At 41.0% G+C, this 19425-nt stretch overlaps 1 protein-coding gene across 2 annotated transcripts in view; it reads left to right on the top strand.

The window, feature by feature from the left end:
- st3gal8 (ST3 beta-galactoside alpha-2,3-sialyltransferase 8) overlaps positions 1-18224 on the top strand; it is a 28911-nt gene extending 10687 nt beyond the window's left edge. For both annotated transcript variants that reach the window (XM_046076230.1, XM_046076229.1), the window contains 8 exons: positions 7167-7568; positions 12285-12402; positions 12483-12621; positions 13878-14071; positions 14152-14331; positions 14753-14798; positions 15304-15423; positions 17068-18224. In XM_046076230.1, the coding sequence (XP_045932186.1) occupies positions 7400-7568; positions 12285-12402; positions 12483-12621; positions 13878-14071; positions 14152-14331; positions 14753-14798; positions 15304-15423; positions 17068-17235 (1134 nt within the window). In that variant the 5' untranslated portion in view covers positions 7167-7399 and the 3' untranslated portion in view covers positions 17236-18224. The remainder of the gene's footprint in view (positions 1-7166; positions 7569-12284; positions 12403-12482; positions 12622-13877; positions 14072-14151; positions 14332-14752; positions 14799-15303; positions 15424-17067) is intronic.
- The last annotated feature ends 1201 nt before the right edge of the window (positions 18225-19425 follow it).

Raw genomic sequence — 19425 nt, 5'->3', positions numbered from 1 at the left:
GTGTATGATTTGATAAGAGGTGTGACTGCTTCTCACAACGTTCCCAAAGCTGTTGAAGAATGATCCCACACCCTGCCTGTCAAAATAGATAGCCACCCAGTGTTGTCCTCCTAGATAAGAGGGGTCTGTGTTTACCACCAGCATGACGGGTCTCTTTTTAATAACTGTTTTAGGGAGCTGATAACTTGCAAATACTCCTTGAAAGATACTTTACTTTACCACCTTATCAAGAACTTTTGACAATTCAGATTCATACTACCGTTGTTAAAATTAGAAAATATCTTTGAGAACCTGTCTTCTTGATGATATTTCAATTATGGAATCATATGTGGTATAAATAACCACATTTATTGTACGTTGATGCAGGTTTCTTAAACGAGCCTCTAATTTAACATTACCATTTTTAATGAGGGACATTTGATCTCCGCATCCTTCATCAGAGCTCAGGTTAAAACAAAACAGACTATATCCATTACAAAATTCGTTGCGGGTTATGGCCATAGCATTGTTTTTCCAGTTCATACTCCCTGATGGCATTACCCCTGGCAAAGTTGGGTTGAAAGGGTTTTGAACGATTGTTGGCTATCAACATATAAACATAAAAACTCTATATCGTGATGGTTAAATGTGAATGGATCTACAAATCCTACTACTATAAATTTAGGTATTTGTCCCAAGAATACATTTTCTTGATTACAAACGCGATTGCCCGCTGGTATGCTAACATTTTAAAGACATACTCTGTCTATGGGGTATTTAACAATACCAAGCTTAACAGCCGGAGACGCAGTGACTTTCTTCACAAACAGTGTTGCCGATATAATGTTAACCCGAAAGTCGTCTACAGTGTTACACATTAAGCAAAATTCCTTTTTAGCCCTTATTAATTTAATCTTGAGATCTACTCCGTTTATCATTAAGCTGTCGTGAAAAAAAAAGTCAGAATGTCAAGGAGATTTTGGCTCCACCACACGGCCACCTTGTGTGTACATTCTTTTAACAAGGCCCTCACTATGTCCTCCCGCCATTGCATCATCCATATGGCCTGCGGTATCCATATAAAACAGTCCGGATCCAAGCTGTGTATGCAGAGCGTCCTTTCCATAGTTCAAAAGGCATTCTATTATACCCCTGCAAGGATATGTGTTTGATGACTGTGTTAAGAGTTGGTCCCCCAGTGATATGTCCACCTGTGAAAATATTGTACATCCAGGATATCCACTTCGTCTGCTTGATCTAGGTTTCCCACTATTCCCAACCCCTCTTTCTGCCTGTTGCCACGATTTATGATGGTAGTGATAACGTCCGTAGCTATGTTTTTAGCCGCTGTCTTAAATTAGGTGTAGCAAATGTAAATCCTTTCTTAAGTAAGGGGAATGCTAGTCTAAACAGTCCCCTAAAAATACGCCCTTACCCTGCTCCGTACTGAGACCAGAGCCCGCTGTCTCCTGGTAAATCTCCACCCGCTTGGGCGGTATAGTATGCAACGTATTTGTCCGCATTGTCAACATATGGCTGATACATGTTCGCTCCTTGTCTAATACTGGTATTTTACTGGTCGGAAGTGTAACTTTATTATCACTTGAACGTACGTAAAAGGGATATGTTGATTCTGATCTGACTTGAGAGAAATCTCGATACTGTCAATGTGCGTTTTGCAGGTAGTGTGGTCTGTCATAAGTATTTGTGATGTCATGTGGTTGCTTGGCCCTGTTATATGTACTATTCTTAAAAGAGGGACGTAACTGTCACCCACTGTTTGATGTTCAACATTATCGGTGTAAACAAACATATTATACAGGCCTACATTAACATCAGTAGGATGTGGCGCCAAATATGGTATTGGAGACAATGCCGCGTTTGTTCATGGTTGAGACCTAAATGTCACAGATCCCTCATGAGTTTTAAACGTCACTCTGTCACTACCATGGCAACCTGTCAATCAGCATGGAGGCGGCTTGTATCCGCTGCTCTGTGTACCTTTTTTTTTATTAAATGGCTGTCAGCAGGAGAGAGAGCAAGTCATTTTTGAGTCTGTTAGTATGTTTTATTTTAAAAGTAAATTGTGTTTTTTTAACCTTCTTATTTTTTGTAATTTTAACTGTGATTACATTTTAGTATAGTTTTTATATCCAGGATGTTTTTAATAACCGATTAAACATGTTGACAGTGTAAGATAACTTATAAGTCTTTGGTTTTGTTGTAACACTGATAAATAACTTTTGGTCTTACTGCATTATATTCTGATATATTTTTATATTTTGAATTGTCACCTTCCACCTGAATTTTTTGTTTCCTTTTATATAAATAAAAACATTTCCGCCATAAATTGGAGCAAATATTTTTACCAGAATGCAGGAAATTAAGTCTTTAATGCTCAAAATCTTATGGTGGAGGACCCCCAGTCCCCCAGATGTTTCTGAGGAACATTCACTTTAAATAATACCAGACTTGTTGTTGTTGTTGTTGTTGATGAGGGGATTATTGAAGAGGTTTTCTAAAAGTATGACATCATCTGCGACGACAAACACACTGCTTCTACTTTGAAAAACAGAGGAAGAGAGAGAGGTCCAGCTTTTGTTTTTTGCTGATGAATGGAGTCACCCTCTTCCTCCCTCTTCCTCCCACACTACACCACACTTCCCCTCTCCTCCTAATATAAATATACTTACTATTGACATGGCTTTTATGTTCCATGGGAAAGTCATAAAGTTGTTGTTTGTTATGCACTTATGTACTTTTTTCATGGTTTTAAAAACAATAGTAACAATAATAATAATAATAAACAATATTCTGGGCAAATAGCCAACATCTTTTTTGATGGGGGGCGGTAAGGGCCCTGGACAATGTATAGGGGGCACTGGCCCAAAAAAGGTTGGGAACCAAACTTCTAAACTTCTCTGTAGTTAGGTCCTTAGTGGCTTAGTGTAGAGGACGTGTACAGTACAGTCACACTGACAATTACTGTAGATTTTTGTGTTAATGTGTGGAGTCAGGAAGTATCAGGACAGTGATGTGTTTGTATGTTTGTTTTAATGTTCCAACGTAATGGATCAGCTGTTCAGCAAGGATGGATAGAATTTAAAAATATTGCAATTACTAGTTAAGTCAAAATACCCGCGTTTAAGTATTAAAACTAAAACAATACTTATTTCAGTAACTTACTTGAAGAAATGTAATCATGTTTTTCATTGAAGCCAAAATTGTCAAATGTTAAATGCTGTCTGAACACAAGCAGCTGTACAAAAACTCAGACTGAATAAAATACAGTCTAAAACTTGCAAATGACCTTTCTATCAGAAATCTGATCAAAGAATAAATCAGCAAGATTATGAATCTGGCCAGAAAGAGCTTATGCCAGCTTTCAGTACTTGATAATTATAAATACTCTGTGGTACTTTTGGTTGGTATCAAAACAATGCTGAGGTTTGATACCTAGTTTACTCCCCCGATGTTACAGGACAGAAAGCAATTAGACAATTCAACATAAACAAAACTAAACAGTGAAAATGTCTCCTCTGTTGCATTTGAGACAAAAATGTCAAACCAAAACAAATAAAACCAAAACTCTCTGACTGGTCAGACGCCATCATAGTGGTCAAACTGACCCTTTTAGATCTGTTTTAATAAACAACTCTGGAGTTAAAATACAGTGAATGAGAGAATGTTATATTGTAGAAAGCAGTTCATTTAAAACAACTGCTCCCTGGAGAGAAATACATCATAAAGCTTCATGGATCTTTCTTTCATATCATCTACTCTCATTTCCTGTCATTTATTTGCTGACCACTGTCAAATAAAGACAAAGAAACCCCAAATACTTCAAAACCAAGAGTTAAACAGACAGTAAACAGTAAAAGAAGTCTTCATCATCGTGGCTGTCTGTATGAGACACTATTCTTTTTCTGTGTTGTCATTATTTTCCAGCTCATTGTTGTAGTACATCAGCAGAGCAGCTGGTTTCCATTCTGGTGTCGACACAGAGGTCAGAGGTCACACAGAGAGAGAGAGAGACAGAGACAGGAGGGACTGCAGCCGCATGGTTTTCTCTGCACAGGAAACCATGTGACCTTTAACCTTGTCCCCCCATCCCCCAAACACTAAAATAACATACAGACACTGTGACTCAGCTGATAGTCATTAACGCTCTACTGTACTCTACACTCTCTCTCTCTCTCTGCCTGTCTGGCTCGTACTCTGTTCAGATTGAGGCTGCTGTGGGTTAAATCTGTGCTGGTTGTCAGTCTGAATGGGTAACGTGCGTTTCGTATTCCTCCCCCCACTGTAAAATCTCAATTCAAAGTTTTCTTTTAATTAAATATAGAAACTCAGTCTCCTGAATAATTGAATGATACTACAAGTTTATGTTCTGACCTTCAGTTTGAATTACGCTTAAAAATGCATTAATTCGTTGTCTGGTTACCGAGTTGTTCCCAGACTGATCCTGAATCAGAAAAATATGATTTTAAACTGCTTTTTAAAAACTTTTCCAAGTTTTCTACAAACTGTGAATAGCTTCAGCTCAACCTCAGCGGCGGTCACAACAGAAGTTGAAGCTTTGCGATTGGATGCTTGTTACTGATCTGCCTCTTGGGAGTCACAGTAACTTCTCTCCGTACATTTAGTTACAGTTCAGTGCATCTGCAGAACAGCTGCCCCACGAAACTCCTATTCAGCCTACATGTCAGCACTCATGTAGACTCAAAAACAGTGAACAGAAACAAGTGCTGCCCTCAATGACACAACGTCAACGTCACTACTCTATTTAGCCATATGTATAGTTTTGGACTTTATTCCAAGAGTTAATTTTTAACAGAGATATTGATCTGTATGACCCTGTTTTTAGATCCAGATCAAACATCCAGCTGATCAGTTTGTTCTGAACTTCTTCTGTATTAAAGCCCCTTTGTACCCAGGCCAGTTTGCACAGTCAACATGGCACACAAGCAAGCTCTGTGCTAACATGCTAATACAGATGCTAATCAAGGATGCAAACTTTCTGTCAGGATCTTTTCCCAGCCTTTCTCCTAAGAGCGTTGCCCTTTCCCGCCTGGGGAGGATACAAATAACTTGAACAAACACGTTATGATAAGGTAATCAGTATCTGTCCTGACTTGTCTCCTCAGGTCCTGTTTTCCAAAATCACTGCTAATGTGGTTGTAGACGTGCAGTGGTAAATTACTACTGTTAGGGTGGTATTGAGCTCACACAGGAAATACAGAACATTATTGTCATTCAGACGGCAGCTTCTGTCAGTAAATGTTGGTTCTGTATGTTATAGGAAGGACTACAACACTTTTCCAAAAATTTTCCTACTGGTTCAAGCAGTGACACACCCTAGAATAATTGGCACAAATCAAAGTACCATTGTTATTTCATATGATCAATAGAAAGTTATGAGGATAAGAATATAAAGAACTGCATATATTAGAATATTGTAGATAAGGCTCTGAGCAGTAAGTTAGCGAACACAAGACTTAAGCCAAACCCAGGTGAGATACAGTAAGTAACGGTGTTAAATCAGACCAAGCAAATGAATATCTGCATCAAAATACATTATAAATATTCAGAAGGCACCCTTTTAGCCGCACTAGCATAGGGACACTCTGGATGGCAGTACAAGGCAGTCAATCTACCACTTTGATCCAGACTGAAATATCTCAACAAGGATTTGACATCTCCCTCAGGAGGCATTGTAATAACATAAACAAACAACTTATAACATGTTGATAACTGAACTTCAGGGGTGCTTTTATTAAGCTTAAATATATAAAACTGATTCAGTCGTGTTCAAGTTTTACTGAAATGTTACAGGTCCCAGAAAGAACGTGAAATTGCCATCACATTTATGTAATGAGGTGCAGATTGGAAAGGAGCTTTAGTGCTGCTAGTAGAAGGAAAAGTAATACTATTAGCAGTGTGTGTGTGTGTGTGTGTGGGGGGGGGTGTGTTGAACCAGTTGCAACAAAACGTTATGAAATCAATATCACTTACACAACAGAGTAACGAAGAAACACACACACACATAGGTCAGCTGATTCTGACTGCTCACGTGCATACACACGGTGAGAGAGAGACATCGAAGCAGATAAGAAGAGAGTGAGAGCTGAAACAGGAGAAGCTGAGCTGAATCCAGATCCGATTGGTATTCAGAGACTGAGTCTGTCTGCAGGGAGACATTCCTGCAGGAGGAGAGGGGAGGTGTGGTGTAGTGTGGGAGGAAGAGGGAGGAAGAGGGTGACTCCATTCATCAGCAAAAAGCAAAAGCTGGACCTCTCTCTCTCTTCCTCTGTTTTTCAAGGTAGAAGCAGTGTGTTTGTTGTCGCAGATGATGTCATACTTTTAGAAAAACTCTTCAATAATCTCCTTCATAAACAACAACAACAACATGTCTGGTATTAATATATGCTTCATGTTCTTTGTGTTTAACCTCATTGTTGCTGTTTTTGGTCGATTTCTGTTTCTGACTGAAGTTTTTTCAGTGAAGAGAAGCTGTGTTGTTCTCATAAACGTTGCACGCTGTTTTTTTACGGATAGTTGTGTTAGAAATAGTTTTTTATGGATAATTAGTTTGTATAAATAGTTTGTTGTGGATAATTAGTGTGATTATAAATAAAATAAATTGTTTTTTAGGATAGTTTGTTTGTTATACATAGTTTGTTATAGATAATACATTTGCTTTTAATTGTTTTGGATAATTAGTTTGTTTTAAATAGTTTCTAATGGATAATTATTTTGTTAACGGATGGATTATGGTTAACGGATATTCAGGGATCTGGATAACTGCACTGACAAAAAACCCAGAATTTCCTTTGAGTAGAAAAATAGATAACAAACACATTTTTTAAAGTCTGTTCAGTCATCCAGCTAATGTCATTATGACAAACATGATGTCTATAATGGCTGTTCTATTAATGCAGCTGTCAAAAAACAACCCTATGAGCAGGCAGCCAAACATCAAGTCTGGTTGCACAGTTTTCATGAATATGTAACAGTGTGGAGTTGAACTAGTCTGCAGATACAGAGGGAAATAGGGGTTTACAGAAGTATAATTCTGAAATGTACTATAATGTAAAGAATTGATTAATTTTGAGCAAACAAAAATAGTTTTTACTTAATCGGTTTATTTTTATGCTGATGTCACTGTGTCTTACTGTCTGACCCAGGTGTGACCATCGATCCTGTCTCCACCAGTCTGAAAGCAGCGTGCTTCATAGGATAGAAAGTTAAACAATCAGACTTCATGGAGATAAAGCTGAGCAGAGAGATGACCGAACAGAGGAAAATGTCCAACAGATGACACAGTTCAAATCAGCTGACATTGCAGGCTGAACAGTTGATTCACAGTTCAACAACACGTCCTTCCTCCTGCCGCCGTCCACTCATCGTCTGTCCAGCCATGTTGTTGAGGAGGAAGCTGTGCGTTGCTGTGGTGATTGCTACCATCCTCTTCCTCATGCTCGCCAGTCAGAGCATCCAAAGGAGACATTTCCTGCATCTGTCATTAGTAATTCCCATCAACCGGGCCACTCCCATCAGCCAGGCCACAGTCAGTGGCAAGGCGACAGGTGAGGATGACATCATCAATGGAGTAAGAAAAATGTCGCAACCCGAAAGTGTGACAAAACTTAGCAGGAAGGTTTAAAGGTTCAATGTGTAGTATTTATGAAGATCTATTGACAGAAATCACAATCAGCTTTATTTGTCAGGTATGTGAACACATACAAGTAATTTGACTCTGGATCATAATTTGCTCACGATGTGCTTACTCAAACAATTAAGAATCAGAAACAGACTACAGTATAATGAACGCATATGTACACACCATAAATCAAAAATAAAACAATATAGACAGATCGAGACAATTGTGCAATGAGCAGGGTGCAAAGGTTGCAGGAGTAAATTAATATTATTATTATGTACATAATAGTAATACATAGTAAATACATTCATAGATAGACACACACACTTACACATACTGTGTGTGTACATACACACACAGTATGGCCTGTGGGTAGAAACTGTTCCTGTGTCTGTTGGTTTTGGCGTACAGTGCTCTGTAGCGCCTACCAGAGGGTACCAGCTGTACAGGTTGTGTCGAGGGTGTGTAGGATTTGCAGTGATGTTTCCTGCCTGTTCCCTGACTCAGGACATGTATAAGTCCTGAGTGGAGGCCAGGTAGACAGCAATGATCTTCTCTGCAGTCCTGACTATCAGTTGTAGTCTGTCCCTGTCCTTTTTGGTGGCAGATCCAAACCAGACAGTGATGTACGTGCAGAGGACAGACTGGATGATGGCTGTATAGAAGTGGATCAGCAGCTCCTTAGGCAGGTTGAGCTTCCTGAGCTGGCACAGGAAGTACATCCTCTGCTGGGCCTTCTTGATGATGGTGTCAGTGTTGGGCTCCCATTTTACGTTCTGGCAGATTGTGGATCCCAGAAACCTGAAGGATTCCACCGCAGACACAGGGCTGATGAGTATGGTGATGGGGGGCAGAGTGGGGAGGGGGCTCCTCCTCAAGTCCACGGTCAACTCTACAGTTTTGGGCATGTTGAGCTCCATGTTGTTCTGACTGCACCAGAGAGCCAGCTGAACTTCAGGAGTTTGACAGATGGGTCTCCTGAGGTGCGGTTGTTGGTGTAGAGGGAGAAGAGAAGTGGGGAGAGCACACATCCTTGGGGGGTGCTGTTGGGTCGGAAATAAGGACAGGCCGGGCCAGTTGAAAGCCTGGTCCCTACCCTAACCAACTTATTAAACTCAGCAAATAATACTCTATTAACTTTCTTCTTTTGTCAATAACTTTGTCAAAAACTTAACTGGAGACAAAAGAGTTTATTCTAATAAAGGACAAGTAAACCCGAGTAACATCCCTGCAGGTCTCAGGATGGAACTGATCTGGTGGTCAGCAAACATCGCCTTATATTCACCTTAAACTCCACCTTCCAGGTGGGCGTTACACCTGGTTTCCGCCTATAGTGTTCCCTGACCACTCCTTACCAATGGTGAATTTCTTTTTCCTTTGCTGCCATCTTGTGGCCGTTTACATGTACTATTTTACCAATTTAACCCTTTCACTAATGTTACGTTACTAATGTAAGTTACCACTTTTTAGCTATTATTCAACATAATTATCATTTTAATTTATCCTTCTTTATATTTTTAACATTACTGGACTAGAAATTCACCATTATGTTTCAACTTCAGTCTCACCGTATTTTTTAAAAGTTATACAGGCATAATCTGACACCATTAAAACTCAAACAATTGTATTTTTTAAAAGAATTAATAAAGGAATAACATAACTGATAAACGAATAACATGATTCAACACATCAAACATGAGTATGCAATGCCATGTCTCATACAAAGCTTGGTTTCTTATAGTTGACATCATTCACAGTGTGCCATGATCTCATTTTTGGCGTACATGACTTGCAGCAGGTGTTTCACTGCTATTTTCAGATTCATGGTAGACTTTAGCTACATCACCTGAGCACTAAGCAAACATTACATCATCTTGTCCCGTCTTAAATTCATATTACCTCTTCTCATCTTCTTTTTAGATGACAGTACCTGTCGCCTGCTAGCTGGATTTTGCATGTGCAGTGTTGGCTTATTTGCATGTTCACAGTCAGGCGAAGCTAAGTTTTGCAAATTCTGCCTGAACAGTTTCTCTGCTCATGTAGACACATTGAAAGGGCACAAGTTCATGAATAACACACAGAATATAATCCTTAAGTCTTAAGAATAAAATACTAGTAATCAAACCTTCACTCAGTAGTCAAACCTTACATTGAAAGAATGACATCAGTGGTCAATACCTTTACCCAGTGAGACTATAGTCATTCCCTCAATGAAGCTGGTAAATGCACTTCTAAGTAATACAGCACTTCTAGGATTAAAATAATAAAGTAATTATACATAAAACAACAGAATTATTCAACAGTGCCAGTGCTAATAGTCCGGGTGCTGGATCTGATGTTCCCCAGCCTCACCTGCTGAATCCTGTCAGTCAGGAAGTTTGTGATCCACTGACAGGTGGGGGCTGGCATTGTGAGCTGGGTGAGTTTGGTGCTGAGGATGTCCGGGATGATGGTGTTGAACGCCGAGCTGAAGGCCACGAACAGGATCCTAGCAAATAGAGAGTTGAGGTGTTGCAGGATGTACAGTAATGCAGTCCCAAGTTGACTGCATCATCCACTGACCTGTTAGACCGGTAGGGAAACTGCAGGGTGTCCCTCAAGGGGCCTGTAATGTCCTTCAGGTGGGCCAACTCCACTCTTTCAATCCAGAGATGGAAAGTTTTTTGGGGGCCGGGATGATTGTGGAGTGTTTGAAGCATGAGGGAACTTCACACAGTTCCAGTGATCTGTTGAAGATCTGAGTGAAGATGGGGGCCAGCTGGTCTGCACAGAATTTTAGGCAGGATGGTGACACACTGTCTGGGCCAAGAGCCTTCCTGATCTTCTGCCTCTGGAAGAGCTGGCGCACATCACCTTCACAGATCATGAGTACAGGTGAGGGGGGGTTGACAGGGTGGCAGTGGGGAAGGTGATTGTTTGAAGTTGGAGTTGGAGCGGGGGGAGAGGTGTGACTGTGGGCTTCTCAAACCTACAGTAAAAACCATTCAGCTCGTCAGCCAGTTGTTGAGTACCAGCAGCGTTGGGGGATGGTCTTCTGTAGTTACTGATTGTCTGCAGGCTTCTCCACACTGACGCAGGGTCGCTGGCTGTGAAGCTGTTTTCTAGCTTTCAGCGTAGCTCCTCTTTGGCGCTTTGACCTCCTTTGTCAGTGTGTTCCTGGCATGGTTATACAGGACTCTGTCCCCACTTCTGAAGGCCTCCTCTTTGGTCTGACGAAGCTGCCTGAGTTTCGCTGTGAACCAGGGTTTTTGGTTGTTGTATGTGCGGAAAGTTTTAGATGGCACACACATGTCCTCACACTCTTTACAACAGCTTTCCCAACAGAGTCCCATGGCTGCATGGGGAACAGGTCGATAGGCATCCTTTAATATTGTGTAGCAGTGGTCTAGTGTGTTAGAAATGAACAAGAACAAGTAACCTTAGTAGTAGGAGTAGTATTAGTAGTAGTAGTCAACTGGTTAATTAGAAGTAAGAAAAGAAGAGAAATTGCAACAAATGGAGGTCCTCACGTATTATTTAGCACAAGAGCCAACAGAGCGTGTCAGCCACCGTAGCTTCTCCTGCTCGCTTGGAAAGGGAGGGGGTGAGGGTTGACTGATGGTGCCTTCACGTAGTGTCAGAATAATCAGAATATTTTTTTCCTTCTTAAATTTTTATTGCCAAAAAAGTGTGCATGGGACAAAAAAGAAAAATACAAAACTTTGATTTATGCAAAATCACGTATTGCATATACATATTTAGCAAACATGTAATTTGTAAAATGCTTATAACGGTTAGTTGTAGTTAGTTGCTGTCCATGTAGAGTAAACTAGATGTCTGTATGTTCTTTATATGCTCTGATAATGCTAATACAACAAATCTTTGTAGTAGCATCCATGTTGATTCCACATTCTGACTTAAGAGCACATGAACACACACTGAAGATGGAAGAACGACTTCTATTGATCCGAGGAGCACGTGAATGCAACATGAGCCACTGGTTGCAATTCGCAACCCTCACCACTAGATACCACTAAACTTACACACTGAACCTTTAAAACTTTATTGATCAATCAACATAGAAAATTGCCACAAATGGCCTGACGATGGAACTGTAACGACCAAATTTCTTACATGACATATGTAAGAAATTAGATCGTCCAGACAGTCTATCCTGTTTTGTTAAAACTGGTTACCAAATTTGTTTAAATGAGTTGTAAAGGTAGGAGAAGTATTAGTAGTAGAACTAGCAGTAATATTTAGTACTATTACAAGTAATAGCAATATTTTAGCGGGCGTAGTTGAAGTAGCACTATACAGCAGGAGTAGCAATACCAGCAGTAGTATAGTAGTAGCTGTATACAAGTAGATGCATTGTATTTGTATCATGTAGGCGACTGAAGTAACAGTAGCAACATGAGTAGTGGTGTGATATAGATATATATATATATATATATATACACACCAGTATTAGCAGTATTCAAAGAAGCAGTGTTTTGATTGTCTCGTAAAGATGATAATAGTGTTAGCAGGAGTACTATTAAGTTGTCACAATACTCTTAGCAATATTAGTATTAGCAGTTTTGTTGTGATTGTATCATATAGATGGTAGCAGAGCTCCCATGATGCAGTATTTTCTGACTCAGTCTGCTTATGTTTGCAGTAGTTAAACCCGCAGCGTCTCCTGCTGATCTGACCCCTGACCCTGATCCTGACCCTCCCAGGCCCCCCCAACCTGAAGCCGAAGAGAATCCTTCAGTCAACTCCCAGTATGACCAGAGGTAACATGGTCATGGACTCTATGTATCCCATGATTTCCTGTGCTTTCCCTGTCTGACTCGTCTGTGTCGTCCTCTTGCAGGTCGTGTGGTTGTCCTAAGTCCTGTATTTCAGACCCAGGGGGTTCAGTCTGGTTCACCAAACGCTATGACCCCAAACAGCAGCCTGTCCTTCAAGACACCAACTACAACTTTGACCCTGATGCGCTCAAATGGTGGCTGGTAAGGACAAAAAATAGGAATAATGCACCTTCTTATAATGTTACTAGTGCTGTTCCTGCTAGAGGAGGTATAAAAATAATTTCCTGCATGATGATTTATCAGCGTTAGGTTTGAAATCCAATTTTAATAAATCAGGTTGGATTAAAAAGGATAATTATCAAGGTTTTGTTTACTATTATAATCAGTACAGGCTGCTGTCTGCTGGTGTGGAGAGGCTACCTGCTAGCTGATAAAGTTTGGTCTTCAAAATCAATGTTATTCATTGAACCAGTGTCTTGGTCCAAGCTTTACGTTTGTTTCATTACTGTAAACTAAATTCAGTTCAGTTAATTAAACAATTATATTTGTAAAGATTTTCTACTTTTTGCAAGTTAAACTATATAAATCAATAAACACATCCACGGTGAGGATTTTATAATACACAAAAGCTTTACTGCAAGGATCTAAAAACCCCTGGATTAAATCAATATTTACAGAAATCCTTTTATTTCTTGTAACATCATTTTATTCGACAATCAGCAATTATACTGCAGATTACAATAATGTCTGATAATTTAAATTAAGTAAATCACCAAAATAAAGATTGTAATTAAATAAGATTTTCAGGTGTCCTTTTTTGCTTTCTGTAATAACTAACTGTGGTGCAGTGTGAGCCCATGTATAGAGATTGATTGCACTGACTGCAAACTGGAAGTGACCTGACAGCATTGATTGATGTGTCATTGATGTGTGAGAATTGTTAAATCAGGGGTATCACAGACAAAGCTTTATTAGAAGATCGAAAGAAAAACATGATGGTCAAGATGGTCATAAAATGTGTTTCAGTAAATAATCAGCAACATTAATGAAAATCTTTATTTTCAGAAAGCTGTCGAAGCTGTCAGCAGTCTGGATGAAAAGACTAATGTCTGAGTCTTTTTCCTGCATTTATAGATTAAGTCCTGCTGCAGAAACCATTAGTAGATTAAAGGGAAGTGGGAGGGGTAGAAATACTGCTAACATCATCAGTCTGGTCCACAGCGTACTGTATATACTCTGTGCGTGTGTGTATGTGTGTGTGTGTGCTAAAAATTAATAAACAGAGCTGTATGCTGTAGCATAACAACATAGCGTAAAAATTAAAACAAGATTCCTTTAGAGCTGTTGGAAAGTGTAATTTTTATTCTTGATGAAGCTAGACCAGCAGAAAATAAATATTAAAAAGGTTAATAAGCTGCTTTAAAAAAGTAATACAAATATGCTCCGCCACTCCACAGGGTCTTCAACGGTCGGGTACGGACCAGAATCCAAAGGAAGTGATGTCAAAGATGTTCCGGGTAATTTCCCCACCCGGTGTGGACTTCAGTCCCCTCCCCTCCCGTTGCCGTAGTTGCGCAGTGGTCGGAAACTCCGGCAACTTACAGCGGTCAGGACACGGCAACCTGATCGACTCCCACAACTCTGTAATCCGGTACGTACGTATGCCCTCAAACATATACGTCTTACCCTCATCCTACTCATCATCATCTTTCTCACCTTTCTCCTCCACAGGATGAACAAGGCAGTGACTCGAGGATTTGAGAAAGATGTTGGGAATCGGACTACACATCACATAGTGTACCCAGAGAGCGCTGTGGATGTTGATCGTGGCGTCAGCCTTGTCCTGCTGCCATTTAAACTGAGAGATCTGGAGTGGCTGACCAGTGCGCTGTCCACTGGCGAAGTAAAAATGTACGACATATAGATACAAATAAACTCAGATTTAGCAAATATAGAGAGAAATACACTCCGTTGCCAGTCTTAAGGGTACACCAATCTACACAGTCTAATACCACAGTCCTGCAATAAATCCTGATGTTCAGTTTTTGATCAGGTTGTTGTTCAGGTGTTGATTCAGAGAGGTTTTATTTAGCCTTTCCCCATTGATACTACAAAATAATAGAAACACCTGTCAGTATAATGCTATACAGTTCAACAGCAACACAAACTGCAGCTTCCAAAAAGAACATATGGTTGAATCAAGATGTTAACCTTCATGAAGGTAGGATTTATTGAAGGACTATTGTATTAGACTAATACTTACATTCTTATATTATATTCTAACATGCAATGCTTGAAGTATATTATGACCAGTCTTTCTGTATGTATTCAGGACCTACATGAGGGTTAGAGACAGAGTGGAGGCTGAAAAAGACAAGGTAAAATAAATGCTCCATCATGCTGTTTACAGTTTGTTGTTATTACAGCTATCCACCTCAGTCTGTCTAAGTTTTCACTGCATCAGCACAGTTTTCTTTCTTTTTTTGTTGTGAGATTTTTCACACTTTATGACATGTTTGTATCAACTCATTTAAAGGGGTATTGGGTAAATTTGACAAATGTTTGATACATTGATTTACATTGGTGTTTCAAATGTTTTACCCTTAACAAAATTAGATAAAATGCTTACAATATTCCATAGATGATTCTGCATGTTCATAAAAACTTATTTTAAGTTCACATTCATTCACTTTTAAAACCCTGTCTCCCCCATTTATTTATTAGTACTTATAAAATCAAGCTGCAGGTGCTTATCAAGTGCCAATAAAAAGACTTCACTACTGCAAATGTGAAAACTGCCAAAGAGAGAGCCGATGAACACATTAAACATGTTACCGTGTTAACTGTGTGTGTGTGTGTGTGTGTGTGTGTGTGTGTGTGTAGGTTCTGGTGGTGAACCCGGAGTTCTTGAAGTATGTTAATGACCACTGGACTGAGAACCACGGTCGCTACCCATCCACCGGCATGCTTGCCATCATCTTTGCTCTGCACACCTGTGATCAGGTAGGAGGGAGGCGGGGTGAGGGGTGAGGGAGTCTGTGAGTGCTTCTCAAGTCTCTTAATTGCATCCACGTTTCCCTCACTTGCGTCTGTTCCTTGCGTCTTAGTCCCGCCCACCGGGGATGCATGGAGAGACGCAAGGAAACCAAGCGAGGAGAGAAGGAACGAGGAAATAGACGTCCTTTTCTCCAAAGCGTCACATGAAGTGACGTCCGTTTCTGATGACAGCGGCAGCTGATCACAGCTGGATCAGCTGTCAGTCGGCTGTAACAGCTTTAGGCTACACACTTTTGATGGAGTTTGTGTCTGCACACATGTGCACTGTGTTGGTACTAATAAAGTCTCACAGTTATCAGAGCACAGCAGCATGATTCTCTCTGTAGCTGTTACCTGTTTAACAAACACCTGCACATGAATAATAATTATAGGCTATGTCCTGCTCAGAGACACAGGATCATGTCTACTGGCACAGTGCTGATATTATCTGCATTTATAGTTATTGATTCTGATTGTGAATTTGTTATTGAATAACCCAGAATATGATCATGGTGTCTTTAGATTTATTAGGCTAAATGTTTCAGGGAAATTGAAATGATGTAACTCTAGTCGATGCTCAGTTTTAGGCAGTTTATTTCCAGTCCTGAAATCCTTTAACACTAGCCTACTGCATAGCCTACATTTAATCTATGCAAGTCAAATCACTCGACACCGATCAATCACTGCGTTCCATCATATCAGTCTGACGCTTTCTTTTTAGCGTAGCGGCTTTCATTCATACTTTCATCAGCTGATTTTACTCGCGGAGCCGCTGGCTGCTTTCATCAGATGCAGTGGGTGAGATGGCTGGATGTTTTATAGTCATCTATTTGGACTAAACACAGGAATGAGCAGCCTCACATGTGACTGAATAGAAATGACGATAAATGATATAAAACGTGTTTAGGGGGGCGTGTCGGTCAGTAAAAGACTTCCGCGAAGGATGCACTGGTGTATCCTCGCTCATAGCTCCTCAGAAATCGCTCCTTGATCCTCGCTCCTCAAACGCAAATAAGAGCTTTGGGACTGTCCGCAAGATGGCAGAGCAGAACAACTTCCGGTTCAAGCAAAGATCGAGGAGACGACAAATAAGAGACTTGAGAACCACCCTGTGTCTTCATCTCTGACTCCTACATGTCACACAGTCAACTTCATTCTTCAGTCAAACTTAAGTTGTCGTCATATACTGTAGTAATGCAGCAGAGAGCAAAGACTATCATTCAAGGACACTGAGATAACAACAAAATTTACATTGTTCTTTTACTCCCATGTTTGATTATCCCTGTCTGTGGTGCGTTCAGAGATACTCGGATTGGGAGAGTTTTCCAAAGAGTCTCTGCTCTTGAATGCATTGTCACACCATGAGAACAGAACTGACCGAAAGATAAAGAGAAAGGGTGTACTCACACTAGGCTCGGTTGCCTTGTACCGTGCCTGTATGTCATATCATAATGTATCAGAGTAAATCTTCACACGTCACTTTCAAATGTACAAATGCAGGATATGTTACGTGACAGTACAGCATGTCATACTTGGTTATGTAGTGTGTCACAGTGGTCACAGTATATTATATTGCAGTAAGTCATGGCATTACTTTCTGTCTGTGTTCAGGTGTCAGTGTTTGGTTACGGAGCCGACCAGCAGGGGAACTGGCATCACTACTGGGAGGCGAATCGCTATGCTGGAGCCTTTAAGACGACCGGCGTCCACAATGCCGACTTCGAAACAAAGATCATCAACCAGCTCCACAAGGAGGGCAAGATCAGTCTGCACCTGTGACACCACCGCTGACCTACTGACCTACAGACAGACCTTCTGTCTCATGGACTTAACAGACCTGCTGACTGATGGACTGATTTGCTTACTGACCAGCAGATCATCAACCACTTAATTGTTGAGACCAAGAACCAGCTACATCTTGTCTGGTATCCAGCTGAGAGTCGGCACATCCGACTGTCCTCTGGCACTGAGTAACCAAATTTGAGCCCGACTCTAAACCGTATATGGCATTCAAAAATTTCGATATAAAGAAATAATGTGACGTCAACACTTTCATGACATAGATATAAACTTATTTACCACCATGTGGTTTAACAGAAGTTTTCTGTTTCAACTCTTTAGTTTTATGTTTCCACACCCTGACATTTTTCAACTTAAAGCAGTGTTACAAGATAAAAAAAATTCACCTCTTTACCACAGCGTGAAGTTGTGTTAACACAATATCAATAAATAAAAATGTAAATGTAAAAAAGCCAGATTGGAACTTCAGATTACCAAACACCTGAAAGCTACACCCACACAATATCTAACATTGCATAGGTCCCACTTTAAGTCACCACACCTATTATAGTAATGTTAACTTTAGGAAACAACCATGTAGAGATTGGGGAAATTTTTGTGTTTGTTAAACGTTACCTCCTAAAATCCCAGTCATCATAGAACCGTCTCAGAAATATCAGATAAGGGAGAATCTGGTGGTGATTTTATAGGAGGGTCTGTAATGTCAGGCAGACTTCAATGCTTAGGAAAAGATAGCTGTGTGTGTGCGAATATACACTGCTAAAAAAAATAAATAAATAAAAAAAAGGGGAACACTAAAATAACACATCCTAGATCTGAATGAATTAAATAATCTTATTAAATACCCTCTTTATAGAATAGTAGAATGTGCTGACAACAAAATCACACAAAAATTATCAATGGAAATCAAATTTATCAACCCATGGAGGTCTGGATTTGGAGTCACACTCAAAATCAAAGTGGAAAACCACACTACAGGCCGATCCAACTTTGATGTAATGTTAAAACAAGTCAAAATGAGGCTCAGTAGTGTGTGTGGCCTCCATGTAACTGTATGAACTCCCTACAACGCCTGGGCATGCCCCTGATGAGGTGGCGGATGGTCTCCTGAGGGATCTCCTCCCAGACCTGGACTAAAGCATCCAACTCCTGGACAGTCTGTGGTGCAACGTGGCGTTAGTGGATGGAGCGAGACATGATGTCCCAGATGTGCTCAATTGGATTCAGGTCTGGGGAACGGGCGGGCCAGTCCATAGCATCAATGCCTTCCTCTTGCAGGAACTGCTGACACACTCCAGCCACATGAGGTCTAGCATTGTCTTGCGTTAGGAGGAACCCAGGGCCAACCGCATCAGCATATGGTCTCACAAGGGGTCTGAGGATCTCATCTCGGTACCTAATGGCAGTCAGGCTACCTCTGGCGAGCACATGGAGGGCTGTGCGGCCCGCCAAAGAAATGCCACCCCACACCATTACTGACCCACCGCCAAACCGGTCATGCTGGAGGATGTTGCAGGCAGCAGAACGTTCTCCACGGCGTCTCCAGACTCTGTCACGTCTGTCACGTGTGCTCAGTGCACACCCCTGTGCTTTCATCTGTGAAGAGCACAGGGCGCCAGTGGCGAATTTGCCAATCATGGTGTTCTCTGGCAAATGCAAAACATCCTGCACGGTGTTGGGCTGTAAGCACAACCCCCACCTGTGGACGTCGGGCCCTCATACCACCCTCATGGAGTCTGTTTCTGACCGTTTGAGCAGACACATGCACATTTGTGGCCTGCTGGAGGTCATTTTGCAGGGCTCTGGCAGTGCTCCTCCTGCTCCTCCTTGCACAAAGGCGGAGGTAGCGGTCCTGCTGCTGGGTTGTTGCCCTCCTACGGCCTCCTCCACGTCTCCTGATGTACTGGCCTGTCTCCTGGTAGCGCCTCCGTGCTCTGGACACTACGCTGACAGACACAGCAAACCTTCTTGCCACAGCTCGCATTGATGTGCCATCCTGGTTGAGCTGCACTACCTGAGCCAATTGTGTGGGTTGTAGACTCCGTCTCATGCTACCACTAGAGTGAAAGCACCGCCAGCATTCAAAAGTGACCAAAACATCAGCCAGGAAGCATAGGAACTGAGAAGTGGTCTGTGGTCACCACCTGCAGAACCACTCCTTTATTGGGG

The sequence above is a fragment of the Micropterus dolomieu genome, linkage group LG18 (genome assembly GCF_021292245.1).
Source record: "Micropterus dolomieu isolate WLL.071019.BEF.003 ecotype Adirondacks linkage group LG18, ASM2129224v1, whole genome shotgun sequence".
Taxonomy (NCBI): domain Eukaryota; kingdom Metazoa; phylum Chordata; class Actinopteri; order Centrarchiformes; family Centrarchidae; genus Micropterus; species Micropterus dolomieu.
The sequence above is the reverse complement of the archived record's forward strand: the minus strand, read 5'-3'. Positions and strand labels throughout refer to the sequence as shown.